Genomic DNA, 15,075 nt, shown 5'->3' on the forward strand with positions numbered 1-15,075 from the left:
TCATCTCCGCCAATCATAGATCTCTTTATTCTTGAGAGTCAAGGAAACATTTAACTCTTTTATTTGAATATTTTTAAAGTTTATTTATTTTGAGAAAGAGCAAGCATGAGTCGGGAGGGGCTCAGACAGAGAGTCCCCAAGCAGGCTCATGTGGAGCTTGACACAGGTCTTAAGATCATGACTTGAGCTGAAACCAAGAGTTGATGCTTAACCGACTGAGTCACCCAGGAGCCATACACTTACAAGTATGCATATGTTTGCTCAAAAAGGCAGAGTAAAAATTGCCTAAGGGAAATAATTAGTTGCTTTCAAGAAATGATTTCTGGGTGTAATGAAACGTGATTAACAAGTGACCTGTGCCAAAAAGGAAATGTCAGTGTTAAGATTCCCAAAGAACAATGGGACAGATGAGCTACTTGTCAACAGAAATAATAACAATGAATGTCCATGTCCATGCAGACACTGGTGAATGTCTTTCCTACTGAGCACCATTTCCTATCAAGTCTGGGTCGACCTTAAGAATCTTCCTCTAATGAGGAAGATTAGATTAATTAGTGTAATTAGATTAGATTAATTAGTGTAATTAAGGGAGTTTTCTCCAGTCAAGTTATTTATAATCCTTACCTCTTCCCCTACCTGCTTCTCATTGGAGCAGACATCACTCAATGTGCTGTCCTGTCTTGCTCACGTACAGTCCTGCCGCCTAGTTCCCTCTCTCGTTCCTCCTGAACGTTCAGTGGAACGTGGGATTTTGTCCTCTAACACAGCACCAGGCTTGGGCACCTCACCAAAGTTGGGAACATTAGAGTCTCAATTCAGGAATCTGGACTTGGGACAAAGAGACTGTAGTTAGTTGGTGGGATTCCTGAAATGGGAAGTCATGGAGAACTGGGCTTGAGGCAATAGTTTTCTGCCATGGACATGTCCTTGCAGAGAATGTGTGTCAGATGGAACGCATTCAGGTGCAAGCACAAACTGCTCACATGCATGAGGGGTTGTTTTCCTCATGTAATCTGAAAGCCCAGGTGTAGGTGGTTGCTGGCAGAGGCGAGCAGCCTAGGTTTTCTGTTCTCAGACTGCTGTCGTTTAGACCTCAAGGTGTTTTCCCATGGTCACAAGACACTACTGTCACTCTAAGCACAACTCTGGGGTTCAGAGCAGAAGAAAGGGCAAGGCCTATCTCTCCCTTTTATCAGAAAAGCAAAAACTTTTCCTAGAGGTCAAAAGAAACCCTAGATTTCTTTATCTCAAGTTCAGAATCTAGCCTAGGACCACCTTAGCTTTAAGAGCTGGAAAAGTAACAATGTATCCAGCTGTAGTAGAGGGCAGGAAAAAGAAGGGAGGCAGTCAAATAACAGGGCTTGCCCCAGAAACATGCAGGGACCAAGAGACAAAATGTGGCGAGGCCCCAGGGAAGATGAGAGGAACATTGTTCCTGTTTTTCCAGGCCCTTGTTCCATTCCCTGTGAGGTTTGGCTGTACTTTCTGTGATGGTATTCTGTGAGATATCCCCATATCCTTCCAATAGATCCCTCCCTCATCTTACGTGGGCTTTTGTGGATGTCTGTGCCTGGCACCTGCATGATCTCTAAGATGCTTTTTCTACAGTGAACAAGTTATTCTACATTCTCTAACTTTACACTTTACACTTTCCTGCCCGAGCTGACACCAGAGCTTCCTATCACAATACAAGTTAGCTTGAAGCCCTGTTTAGGGCAGGCCATTCTTTCTCTCCCCTGGATTCAGGGCAGGGAGAAGGGCTCTGTCTATTGCTGCTCTTCTTTACCCCTTTGAGATGGTTTGTCTTCCTTGATTACTCATAACCTTGAAGTCTGCCCTGATTGTCATCCCCTTATTGACCAATCCATGGGCACTCCATACTTTTGGCCTGTTTCTTGTCCTCTTCCATCCCCTCAACCTGCCCATTATAATGTTACTTATCCAAGGCCTGGTTCACACATCGCCTCCTCCATGAAACCTTCTCTGGGCATTGCTACCTGATGGCACTTGTTCCTTGTGGCCCCCAAGGCATCATGCAGTTCTTCCATGACACTGTTTTATATTGGTTATTAGGCTTATCTCCCCTCTGAGATTATAACATGTCTGCATGTTGGCTCACCTTATTTCACCTTCGTTTTGTCACAGCACTTGGCTGAGCACCTGGAAGGCTCTCAACAGATATCTGTGAAAGAAATGGAAACAGTATGGGATTCGGAAAAAGCACTGGACTGGAAATAGGGAGTATTTCTAGTTTAAGCTGTGAGGCATACAATTGGCTGCTTGCCCAGCATCACTGCCTCTCCTTCCATGCTGGCAGAACCCTGATTTATTGAAATCAATTGCCCTCCATGTGGGCCAAAGTTACAATGGAAGTGGGCCTCATCCCCAGTCTCAGGGTGCAAAGAGGGTGGCTTCTGGTTGGTCTAACCCAGTGGTTCTCAACCAGGGGCTATTTTGTCTCCCAGGGGACACTTGGAAATGTCTGGAGACATTACTGATTAGCATCACTAGGTGGGATGCTATTGGCATCTGGTGGGTGGAGGCCAGGCATGCTGCAAAACATCCTGCAATGCACAGGAGAGCTTCTCCCTGCCACCCCCAACAAAGAATTATCTGGCCCAAAATGTCAGTGGTGCTGAAGTTGAGAAACTTGGTCTAACCAATTATAGGGGTCCCATCTCCCTGCTGATAACTGGGTGGCAGCTAGGCTGGAGCCTGGGGGGAGAACTGAAGTCACAAACAGCAATGTGGACCTCACCATGACTTGCAAACAGAAAAACGGTACTAAACTGTGCTGCCCACTCAAAAACAAGCATTAAATTCAGACCATTTAACTAATTTAGCTCATTCAGACCATTTGCTCCAAGATAAGACAAGCTGACCTCCCAATAACTCCACATGGACTCCACATGGACTCATGTGTTCCAGATAAGACCACTGACTCCTCCAATGACTCTCCTAGTTTATAAATTTTGACCCATCTCTGCCAAGACTATCTGTTACTAATACCAGCCCTAACCCTCACATGGATGCTTCCATAACTCCCCCCTTTTAAGAAGCCTCACAGGTCCTCTGGTGAATTCCTTTGCTGTAGCAAGTTCAATAAACTTAACTTATTATTATTATTACTTTTTTTTTTTACAATTCTGTTCCTGGCTGTTTTTTGTTGGTGGTCCTTACCGCTGGGCATGAAATACAAATAAATCTAATGCAATGAGCTAAGTACTATAATTGGGCATGTTCAAAGTGTCTTAGACATAAAGATGTTCTGCTTGAGAAATTAGGAGAAGGGTTTTCAGCAGAGAATTAGAAATAGCAAGCAATGCTGAGTATCTGAAAGACAGGATTCAGAACCAGAGGGATAGTCCAGACAGGCAGGAAGGGGCCAGGTCATGCAGTGCTGTTTAAATTATCCTTGATACAACAGCTATGCCAGTTGTATTGGAGAGGGAATGAAATAAAATACTTCCCAGGCCTTAACTATATCCCTGGCAGTCCTGGAATCCCTGAACTGGATTTATATATACTCATTTCCCTTATGCTGGCTCTTGGTTTCTTATTAAACAGTCATGTGGGATTCTAGTGCCTAAGAAAGATAATTGCATGTTTGATCAGGGAAACCTTCAAGTGCAATAAGGAGATTCCTTTTTTTTTTTTTTTTTTAAGTTTATTTTGAGAGAGTAAGAGAGAGCAAGAGCACATGAGGGGAGGAGAGGCAGAGAGAGAGAGGGAGAGAGAATCCCAAGCAGGCTCCCTGGTGTCAGCACACAGCCCAACAGGGGGCTCAAACCCACAAGATCATGGCCTGAGCTGAAATCAAGTGAGATGCTTAATTGAGCCACCCAGGCACCCTGGAAATTAATTCTTTAATACTTCATCCTGAACATGCCTTTTCTAGAGATGATGCACAGTAACAGAACTTGGTTTCCTCTGATTGGAAATCCTGTTTTTCCCCCAAATCCAATCCTTTCTCAGCTCCTTCATGTGTCAAATGCTCTCACAAGATCATATTATTCTTTTCTAGTTCAATTATTACATTTCACATTTTACATTTATCTTTATGATGACCTGATTAAAGTCATCTCTCATTAGTTTACCTTCAGTGAGGGGACTTGTCTATGGGTTGCTCATCGTCACCTCCCAGCACCTAGAAATATACCTAGTTGACTAAAATACTGCTAACGAACAAACTGAAGATTGCTTCCTGCTTTCTTAAACCTTATTTGTTGCAATTAATGATAGTTTCTATTTATACCCCACTTTAACTTCTTTTTTATTTAGACAAATTCTGATTTTATTCACATTAAATCATGTTAAAGGGACTAAAATAAAAACAGGCATAGCTGTGCTTAGCAATGCCCATTATGAGTAATGCACACGTGAAAAAGCCTAAACTTACAAAACAATAATTTTCAAAATTCCTCTTCTTTTGTCATTCTAAAGTCACTCTGCTTCTACTCTTGCTATATTGAGGGACTCTTAAAACAGTAATGTCACTTTCTTGGCCTGTTCTGCAAATCCTCTGACCAATCATTTAATTACTTTCCCCCTCTTCATCAAAGAAATGCAAGGTGTACACAGCTTAATGGGTTTCCCATTCTATCTATCATTATCCACAACTTAGTGTATGCTACCTCAGATACATATACTTACAGCATGGACAAAACAATATGTATTAGTTAACGTGATTTTTGCAGTGTATTAAGTGAAAACACCTGCACGTTCCGTCAATGGACTATTCTACCCAGTGGTTCTATTAAGTATAGACCTGGGATAAGGTCTCTAGTTGCATATATTCTACTTATGACTATGTCAGCCCCACTTTTACTTCTAAGGGTAACTCTTTCACAAACTTTATCAAATGTTCTGTTAACAAAAAGATTTAATACTCAATGTCCCTAATCCAAAGGGCGGCATATTTGTCCCAAATTTTCCCCTCAAGTGGGTGTTTGTAAAAGGTAATATAAATTTCAGGCGGGCGTTACTTGCACTCGTGTCCCTCCCAAAATACGAACTTGTTATTTTTTTAACCCGCTTATATGAGCCAGGGTCTTTGTCACTTCACAAGCAGCGCCAACTTCTACCGACACAAACGGCCAACACCTAAGTCCAGCACCGCCTATGTGCACTACTCTGAGCATAACGTTTCCTGCCTCCCCACCGCCTGCAATGAAAACACAGGAAGCGCAGACGCTGAGCTGGGCGACCCCGGGGTTAGGCTACGCGCGTCCCGATGCCTCTAAGGCGTCAGCACTGGGCCGGGACCCGTTTCGGAGCCCCGCACCCCGCGCCAGGTACGTGACCCCAGACCTGCCCCACTCACTAGTCCTGGCGGAGAGGAACCTCTGACCTTCGCGCCGGAGGCCCCGCGCGCTAGCTCCCGGAAGGGGCGGTGGTCGTAACGTCACATCCGCGCGCTGTCGGGTGAGGGGCGTGGCCGAGGGCGGTGCGGCGGGATTGGGCAAGTGCTGAGCTCTCGTTGCTGTCTCCCGGGTTGTAGCGGGGCTGGGAACCGTGGCGCTCGCACTATGAGCGAGGCGGACGGGCTACGGCAGCGCCGGCCGCTGCGGCCACAGGTCGTCACGGACGATGGCCAGGTCCCCGAGGCCAAGGACGGCAGGTAGGCCGGGACCCCGGACGTGGGCCGCGAATGGCTGGGTCGACCCTCCTAACCAACAGGACAGCAATAACAGCAGTTGGGTAAATGCGTTGCCAAGCGGGGTGCAGGTGCCATTCCAGTTAATTCCTCTGGCTAAATTCATTTTACAGGGCAGGAAACAGGCCCTGGCCAAGGAAATGCACCTGCCGCCTTCTTGAGGTTTTGGTGCATTCTGCTTCCAATCTCAGCATTGTTTCCCGGCTCTCGGGGTCTCAAGACCGCCTTGCTTCCCATCTGCCCCTTTCTTCGTCTCAATCTCACCCTAACTTCTAGAGCAGTTGCTTCCTCGCCTTTCCCTCAGCCCCCCTCCTCCTCCTCCGCCCTAGTCTTCTTGCTGGCTTACCTGATCCCCGGGGGAGAGCCATCTGGCCAGGGTCCAAGGTCTTCCCTGTCCCCGGCTCGCTCTGTCCCGAGGGAAGGTCCGAAATGCTCAGGTCGCGCCTCGTGTTCCAGCGTAGAGCTGGCCTCTGCACCTGCCCACCTCTCTCTGCGTGGTCACCAGCCTTTACCGTGGTTTTCAGGGAAAAGTGGAGAACAGAAGTGACATTTAATGTTAAGCAAATTTTGTGAGAATTCAAGCTTGCAGATTTTTTCCTGATAGGGACGAAGAAGCATAGGAAACTAGTTGATGCCTACCTAATAAAGAAATCTCAGCTGGCCTTTGCTTCTCCCAACCTTCCAGAATTTAAGCACACTATTTTGTTAGCTAAAAACTGAAGCATGGCCCTTAAACATCTATTTACATATATAATACTTAAGCTTCTCTTTTTAATTTTGTCTCCTGAGGCTCGTAACTTTGAATTTTTAGGGAGAACCAAGAGGCTTCATGTAGACCAACCTCAAAGTTGTGGAACTGATTGAATTCTAAGTTGATGGAGATATTTAGTGGAAATATCAGTATGTCAAAGGGTGTGGTGCATACTGAATGAGGGCCAGTTTTTGTGGGGAAAGACTGAATTTATTCACTGATAATAAGAGGACCACATTTGAAGGAGAGCTATAGCAGAGACAAGTGTTTTGACTCTAGAAAGGCAAATGGCAGAGAAGAGATTTTGGTTATTTTTGACTCCCGGTGCCTGTGGAAAGGTCAGGAGTATGCTGAATAAACTCAGAGGTTTCCACGGATGCAGGACTTTCAATGCTAACCCTGGGCAAACCAGGACAAGTTGGTCACTCTACTTATTGTGGATATTGTGAAGTCATGGTCTGCTGATGACAGAGGAGCTTTTTAGAGTTAACATGCAAGGATTGGCAGTGCTTTACAGCAGAAACCATGAAAACGAGATTTGCTTCATACTTGCTATATGAGAAATGAAAGAGCAGCTGGCCCTGAGTTTACTTTGAGGTGCAGTGTGTTGAAAACCAGGGCATGTAGCATCTGCAGGCACTTGTGGGATGGGCCCATCTCACCTGGGCTCCTCTGAACACTCCTGACCTCAGGACAGAGGGGCAGAATTAAATTGTTTTTCAGTTTCTCTGGGATTTCTGACTTAGTGGCAGGATAAATTGGGTGTTCCAGAATCATCATCTGCTGCTCATCTTTTCCACTGTGCCTTTTACAAAACTATGTTTATTTAAGAAATTTTCTTGACTTCCCTGTCCATGAACGTTGTTCTTATTTTCCTGTGTTTCCTTCTTTCTCTTATCTTTTTGATCCCATTGCCATATATCTGTAATGATCTTTTTTCAAAATGAGTTCTCACCTTCTTCCTTACATTTAGTATTGTATATTATAGAGTTATAGTTGTTTTTCTAAATTTTCTCATTGTCTTCTTGATTTACCTTAAAAATTTAGGATTCACCAAAAGACAGGGAAGCATTGTGTATTGTGGGTGAAGTAAAGGAAACCGAAGGAAATAGAAATCTGACAACTATAGAATAAACTTTAGATGTGCTAAACAGGAAAAAAAAAAAACAAACCTTGAATAATGTGTTATTCAATTAACAGAAATAGGACAGTAGATTTTAGTGGAAGGGATGCCTAGTGATACCTTAGCTAGTCTCCTGACTCTTGACATAAAATGTGATGTTAGCTCTGATTGCTAAGGTCATTGAGATCTATGTGAGTGAAGTGATTTATATAACATTAGAGTAATGAAGTCAAAAGAGAAGCAGAAATGAATGAATGAGGATAGCACTGGCAGCTGGACAAGGATTGAGAAGCATATTTTTAAAATTATGCTTTGGAAATAAGGTTTTATACCAAAGCTCTTGAATTTCTGTACTTAAGCTATAATGGGGAATGTGGTCATTAAATCCTTTTATTCAGTTTGGAATATAGATGAACTAAGCACTTGAACAATACTGGAGCAAGCTGATAATTATTTGGCATTAGTTTCCCCGTATGCTTTAGAAACTCTATCAGAATGATTGTAACACTGAAACTATTCCTCCTCTTTTGGAACATAGTTCAGTCTGGAAGAGAGAATAGCTGCTTAATGTCTTTATGTAACTGTTAAGGACTGAAGAGTGAATACATTGAAATTTAACAACTGCTTTTTCAATAAACTTCTAAAGGATTTTAGGCTAATTAAAAATCTCTACTACATTCATTTTTCTTTTTAAGACTGAGGAACAAGGGAGGCAGGGTGGAGAGACAGATGTGGCCATCATAAAGTCATGGACATGAGGAGTCAGGAATCCACGATTTCTTCTCAGCCCTTCCCCCTGAGTGTGTGTTTCAAATGGCTCTTTTAACTTGTTTCTTATTATTTTCAATGCTAAAATGAAGACATCTATGGTCCAGGAGCCCCAGTTTAAAGTAATGTGGACACCAACAAATTCAAGGTGCAGTCGGTTAAAAGACTAGGCTGGCTGCTATTTGACTTTCTCAGATTCCACGGGTCACCTTGACACCTGGGCCTCTGATGCCCCACAGATTTGTGGCTAATAGGTTTTCCACAAAATCACAGGTTGTTTTTGATCTCATGGAATCATCAGTCCATGAATGATGCCTTGCCCTGATGTTGGAGAACATCTTTCAGGTTTGCCTGGTGAAATTATAGAGGATTTTGCAAATCATGGATGAACCAATAGTAGTTGCCAAATCCTGTTGTATCACCATGATTGTTCTATTTCCCTTAGAAATGTTGGAAATTTCAGGGTGCAGGTGTCTTCAAGGAGGTGAGCATCACTCTGGGGTTTTCTAAGAGATTGGGCAAACAAATTGATTTCCCAAACTGCCCCTGGAACGGAAGTTGCCAGCCTTCCTGGATGTGTCAACACAGATTGGGAAAGAGAGTATTGTGGGAACATGTGCACTTTTGTCAGTGAAAATGGATAGAAATAAATGGAGTGTCCTTTATTTAATAAGGCAGATGTGCAGAGGCAGGGGGCAGACATGGAGGAAAGGCAGAATTATAGGTGAATGTGAGTTTGCAGGAATGAACCTTGGGCTAAAATAAATGGGTACAGAAGCCCCATTGCCACACAGTCACAGACTCAGATGCTGCCAGGGGAGCAGCATTCCTGCTACCTACCATTTAGGGAGTGCTTTTATTTTTATTTTTTATTTTAGAGAGAGAGAGTGGGGGAGAGGGGCAGAAGGAGAGAGAGAGAAAATCTTAAGCAGGCTCTATATGAGTGTGGAGCCCAATGCAGGGCTCAATCCCATGACCCTGGGATCATGACCTGAGCCAAAATCAAGAGTCAGATGCATATCCGACTGAGCCAGCCAGACACCCCAGTGCTTTAGATGTTCCAGGCCCTGGCCTTAGCACTGCACATATAGTGGTCATTTTGTTTGTGGTAGAGTCTGTAGCAGGTGTGGGGCTGGGAGAAGAAAAGAATGTGTGATTGTCTGAAGAGTGGAAAGCCCTGTGCACCTGTCCTGCAGCCTTAGGTTTCATAGATCTCTTTTTTCCAGAGAAGCTGGAAACCCAGATTTTTATGTAAAATCATCTTATTTTTCAGTTATGGCAATTAAAGCCATTTTGTGGAATGATGTTTATGGTTTAAGCTAGAGCTTTGCTTTGAGTTCTGGCACCACTTTTTTTTTTTTTTTTTTTTTTTTGAGAGAGCAAGTGAGAGAGCACATGCGCATGAGAGTGGGAACCTGTGGGGTGTGTGGGGGAGGGGGAGAGGGAGAAAGAATCTTAATCCGGCTCCATACCCATCACAGATGGGCACCACATTTAATTTATTGGGGAATTTTGACAAACTCTGAAACAACCAGGAAAGTTCTGCAATCCCTACCATCTGAGGAACTCCTGCAGGACTGGGGATGCTTTGCCCAAGGATGGTGGTGTGATCTTGGGTGTCTGGGAGGTCAAGGGTTTGCTGCCCCTGAAGGCACACAGCTGGGCCCAGTCAGTGCAAGCAGAGATGAAGTGTGTTTCGCAGAACATATTGTGTGAGGTGACTTGAGCAGCCAATGTCCCCCAAGTAAAAGAAGTAGGGAAGTGCTCTATGTTGTAGCCTTCATGGACATTCATCCTGCATGCCAGCAGGCACTTCCCCGACCTTCAGGGCACTGTGGGATCTGCCCCTGGCTGTGGGCCTGACCTGTTCCAGCAGCTTCCCCTCAATGCTTGCCTTGGTCATTCTGTCTGTGTGGTCAAGGTTTGGGAATGGGGGCTTAAAGTTAACCCCTTAAAGCATGTATTCTTTATTCATGGCAAGTGCTTATTGAATCTTACTGTGTTACCTCTGTCTACATTGCTCTGCCTCAGGTATTTGATTTTTTCCCCAGCTTCACTGAAGTCTCTGTTCAGAGGTCATCTGCTTTGACCCCTGTGTGTGGCCAACCTTCCCCCTCTGTACCCCATCATACTGTGTTTTTCTTCATTGTATTTGTCACTGTTTGGCATCTACTTATTTACTAAAATAAACAGAGGGCAGGAAACTATTTTATTTATTGCTATCCTCTCAGGGCCATGGATAGTACCTGGCACATGTATATGGTTTGTTATTAAATGCTCATGTGTGAAGGAATGTTAAATGAACTGTCTGATGTGCTAGCTGCTTGCCATATGTAGCTATTTAAATTAAATGGACTAATGTTAAAAATTCAGTTCCTCATTTGCACTATGTAGGGAGTGTGAGGGATTTGGGGGCTCATCAAGAAAAAAGATACAACTGAGGGAGCAATGGCACACATGAGCTTTATTGGGTGACACTTGGACAGGTTCGCATATGGGAGCAGGAGAGGGGTCCACAGTCCAGAAGGGGAGGGGAGTCAAGGGGGAAGGAGAGGGGCCACCTGTATCTCAGTAAGTCTCTGTGTCAGAGAGCCCCAGGGGCAGCAGTAGCAGGTAAGGGCCTTCAAGCCTGTCTTATCAATGGGTAACTGCCCTCCACGAGCTTTCATAGAGTATGGAAGGCGGGTGACTCCAAATGGCTAAAAGTTTGCTTGTTTGGCTGTTTTAAAGATAATTGAGTATGTAAAAGTTAGAGTTTGGTGCTGGTGGACCTTTTGAACTAAAGGTCTCAGCCTGCAGTAAAGAAATAAACAACACAGAGCCAATATACAGAGGCCATCTTTGGCTCATTTGTATAACATGCTGGCCCCATTTCAGGTGCTCAGCTGCCACATGTGGCTAGTAGCTGCTGTATTTCTATCATGACAGTTCTGTTAGCTGGCACTGCTCAAGGAGTTTAAGTTTAGGCTGTTGTTTCTAAAACTTGACCATAGAACTTTCCATCAGAGACTGTGTCTCATGATCAGCCAGGGGGATGTTGATGGACTTCTTTCACCTGGTAGGGAGTTGGACAAGGTTGGTGGTATCCAGTTGCACATCGGGAACAACTGGGGAGTGTGAAAACAGAAAAAGCGTTCCCAGGCCCCTGTTGGTCCTGCCCAATCAGAATTTCTGGGCTTTATTTAAAGTGCCCTAGTCATCTGGTGTAGGCCCTCCAGGGACCGGCCAGCTTTGGAAGCCCAGGACTGGGTGGCCTCTGAATTTTCTTTAGCTTTTTAGACTGTGATTGTAAGAAGACAGTAGCTAGAACTCTGGCAAGGATGGACTTCCAATTTCTGGCTGCCTTTTTAGCTGTAAGCACCTGCTTTCAGTCCTGGCTGGACTTTTTGTTCTGGAGATCAGTGAGCTTTTTACTATTATGTGAAGGGGCAACCAGATATTCAAGCAGGGACTCAAGATCTCTGAATTGGATTACTAAATTAAGATTAAAATAAATGTAAGCTATGGTGTGGTAAAGGAGAGTTTAGAGTCTGAGACAAATGAGAAGGATGTGTTTTATGTAGAATCATGCTAGGTAAGGAAAAGGTAAAGTAGCAGTTTGGCCAGAGTGTCACCATTTTTGTTAATGACAGCTCTGTGGTGAAAGATTGCACAATGCAGCTTGCTGTGGGGCTGACTGCACCTTTAGCAGGGGTGGTGAGGGGTGATTACATTGGCCTCCTTGTAAGGACAGGACCTCCTTGTTGGACCTTACCTGAATGCTGTATGCAGTGCAGCCACACACGTTCACCACACACCTTTGCATTTGTCTCTCTTGGGATTCTTTTAGAAGAATCACACAAAGTTATTCCTGTTATTTGGACTTGTAAATAGCCCTGCTTTACCATACAGAAACATTGTTATTTCCTGTGTGTTGAAAGACTTTAGGCCACTTAAAGAAAATCACTTTGAGTTACAGTGTCCTGGCCTCAGAGTGGCACTTTGCATAGTTTGGGTCATTGACTTTTTTTTAAAACAAGATATAATTCACATACTGTGAAATTCACCCATTTTAAAATGTCCAGATCAGAGGTTTTTAGTATATTCAGAGTTTTGCAACAGTCACCACAGCCTTAAGTTTAGAACATTTTCATCACTGTTAACATTTTAAAAAATTGAGGTGAAATTAATATAACATGAAAATAACCACTTTAGAGTGTACAGTGATACTTAGTGTTGGGCAACACTTTCTAGTTTCAAAACTTTTTCATCACCCCATAAAAACACGTTGTACCCATTCAGTAATCACTCATTTCCGCCTCTCACCCAAATGTCCATGAGTGGATAAACAAATTGTGTTACAGGCATACCTCTGAGATAATGTGTGTTCTGTTCCAGACCATTTTTACCTCAATAAAATGGGTCAGGTGAATTGTTTGGTCTCCCAGTGCATATAAAAATTATGTTTACACTGTAGTCTATTAAATGTGCAATAGCATTATGTATAGAAAAACAATGTACATACCATAATTTTAAATACTGCCTAAAAATGCTAACCAGCATCTGAGCTTTCAGTGAGTCATAATCATTTTGCTGGTGGAAGGTCTTGCCTCGATGTTGATGGCTGCTGATGATCAGGATGGTGGTTGCTGGAGGCTGGGTGGCTGTGGCAATTTCTTCAAATAAAGCAATGAAGTTTTGATGTGTCAATTCACTCTTCCGTTCACAAATGATTTCTCTGTAACAGGTGATGCTGTTCAATAGCATTTACCCACAGTAGAACTTCTTTCAAAATTGGAATCAATCCCCTCAAACCCTGCTGCTGCTTTATCAACTAAGTTTATGTAATATTCTAAATCCTTTGTTGTCATTCCAACAATCTTCACAAAGTCTTCTCCAGGAGTAGATGCCATCTCAAGAAACCACTCTTTGCTCATCTGTAAGAGGCAGCTCCTAATCCATTTAAGTTTTATCACAAGATTGCAGCAATTCAATCACAATTTCAGGCTCCACTTCTGATGGTTCTCTTGCTGTTTCCACCACATCTGCAGTTATCTCCCACTGAAGTCTTGAACCTTTAACTTGTAAAAAATGCAATATCTGTGAAGCACAGTAAAAGAGACATACCTGTATATACTTGCAATCGAATATTGTTGAGCCATAAAAAAGAATGAAGTAGTGATAACATACTGCAACCTGGATGAATCTCAAAACATATGCTGAGCGAAAGAAGCCATTTGTGAAAGGTCACATTTTTATATGATTCCATAGATATGAAACGTTTAGAATAGGCACTTAACTTAACACTGTTAAGTTGTGCAGAGTTTTCAAACCCCAGCTCCGAGGGCTCCAGGTCTGGGCATCTTCTCCCTGTTCACTTGTCCTTGGCAGGCAGCATTGTTAATGGTGACTACAGCCTTACATTCAGATCTAGCCCTCCATCGTGCTCTTCCAGTTCTGGCAGTGGGCTGTGGGCCCACTTGTCTCTCTCTGCTTTCTTTTCTCTTTGGAAAGCAGAGAGGTACATAGTTCTACCTGACTACCACGTGAAGCCCATTGTATGGGACATTCTTATTGTCACTGTTTTTATCATTACTCTTTTTATGGCCCTTATTCCTTCCCTTGCTGCAGATCTCTCAGATTGCCTTAGCCAGCTGTCATGTCAGGTCATAGCTGATCTGTGCCATATGTGCATTTTCATGCACTGTATTCTTGTACCCTTGACTGGTGTCAGTCACATTAGAAGACTCTGTGGCCTAGGGTTTGGAGACAGGGCTGAGAGGGAGAAATTGGCCTGAATTTTCCCTTTCTGGCTACCTGTCCCCTTCTAGGAGCTTGGGCACCCTTGGCCTCTCCCAGCCGGGTTCTGTGGGAGGGACTGCCTTCTTTCCCAGCTAGCAAAAAGGGTAATGACTGATGACCTGGCCTGAGGTGGGGGTTGGGCTCTGAGTCCTGTGTGAGTGAAGAGAAGGAAGTTAGGAACAAAATTCATTTTTGGAAGGTTATTAGAAGGAAGGTAAACACAGACTAGAGTTCTCATTAGCAAAGGAGGAAATGTCAAAGGCCAAAAGAAGTGCTTAGTGCTGCCCCCTATGCTGTCCTCTGGAGGAGAAAGGACAAGAAGAAATCAGGCCACACCTTCCATTCTGCTTGGAAAGGGCCTCAGCTCAGCATCCTGGCTCGTCATTTACAAGTTCTACTTTCTACATTGCTGCAGGACACAGTATAATAAGGATTTGCTCTCTTCCAGTTTCCGGTAACTTGTTCCTGACATCCTTCTGAGCCCTTACCAGCAGTGCCTTCACTGTCCGTGTTTCTGCTAACAGTCTGTTCCCAACAATTTAATCATTCCCTGTGATGATGTACATTTTCTCTGCCATGCTCCTCGCTGCTTTCTGAGCCCTTGCTAGCAGAGTCCTTAACATCCATTTTTCTACCATGTCTGTTCAAGGGAATACGGACTTTTCCTGTCCTGCTTCTCAAAATGTTTCCCTCTATCTACTGCCCAATTACAAAGCTATTTCCACATGTTTAGGTATTTGTTACAGCAGTCCCCCACTTCCAGGCAACAAAAGTAGTTTAATTAGAAAACTGTGTTAGTTTTCTATGGCTGTTATGGCGGATGACCACACACTTAGTGGCTTAAACAACACAAATGGATTAACTTGCGGTTCTGGATGTCAGCAGTGCTGGACAGGTCTCACTGTGCTAAAATCAAGGTGTCAGCAAGGCTGTGTTCCTTTCCGGAGGCTCTAGGGAGACTGTTCTCTTGCCCATTCAGATTGTTGGTGGAAACAC

At 43.8% G+C, this 15,075-nt stretch overlaps 1 protein-coding gene and 1 long non-coding RNA gene across 3 annotated transcripts in view; one reads left to right on the plus strand and one right to left on the minus strand.

The window, feature by feature from the left end:
• Positions 1–208: 208 nt before the first annotated feature.
• On the minus strand, positions 209–5,391 carry LOC132664136 (uncharacterized). 2 transcript variants are annotated; one of them, XR_013554592.1, is made up of 3 exons: positions 5,324–5,391; positions 2,120–2,182; positions 209–823 (listed from the first exon to the last, which is right to left on the minus strand). It is a non-coding gene; the product is annotated as an uncharacterized LOC132664136 (long non-coding RNA). The 2 variants fall into 2 exon arrangements; XR_013554593.1 differs by having other exon boundaries at positions 209–828.
• Positions 5,392–5,441: 50 nt separating this feature from the next.
• APMAP (adipocyte plasma membrane associated protein) overlaps positions 5,442–15,075 on the plus strand; it is a 41,761-nt gene continuing 32,127 nt past the window's right edge. The window contains exon 1 of the mRNA XM_060610595.3: positions 5,442–5,620. Coding sequence (XP_060466578.1) covers positions 5,529–5,620 — 92 coding nt within the window. The 5' untranslated portion in view covers positions 5,442–5,528. The remainder of the gene's footprint in view (positions 5,621–15,075) is intronic.

Source organism: Panthera onca, chromosome A3 (genome assembly GCF_046562875.1).
Source record: "Panthera onca isolate mPanOnc1 chromosome A3, mPanOnc1 haplotype 2, whole genome shotgun sequence".
Taxonomy (NCBI): domain Eukaryota; kingdom Metazoa; phylum Chordata; class Mammalia; order Carnivora; family Felidae; genus Panthera; species Panthera onca.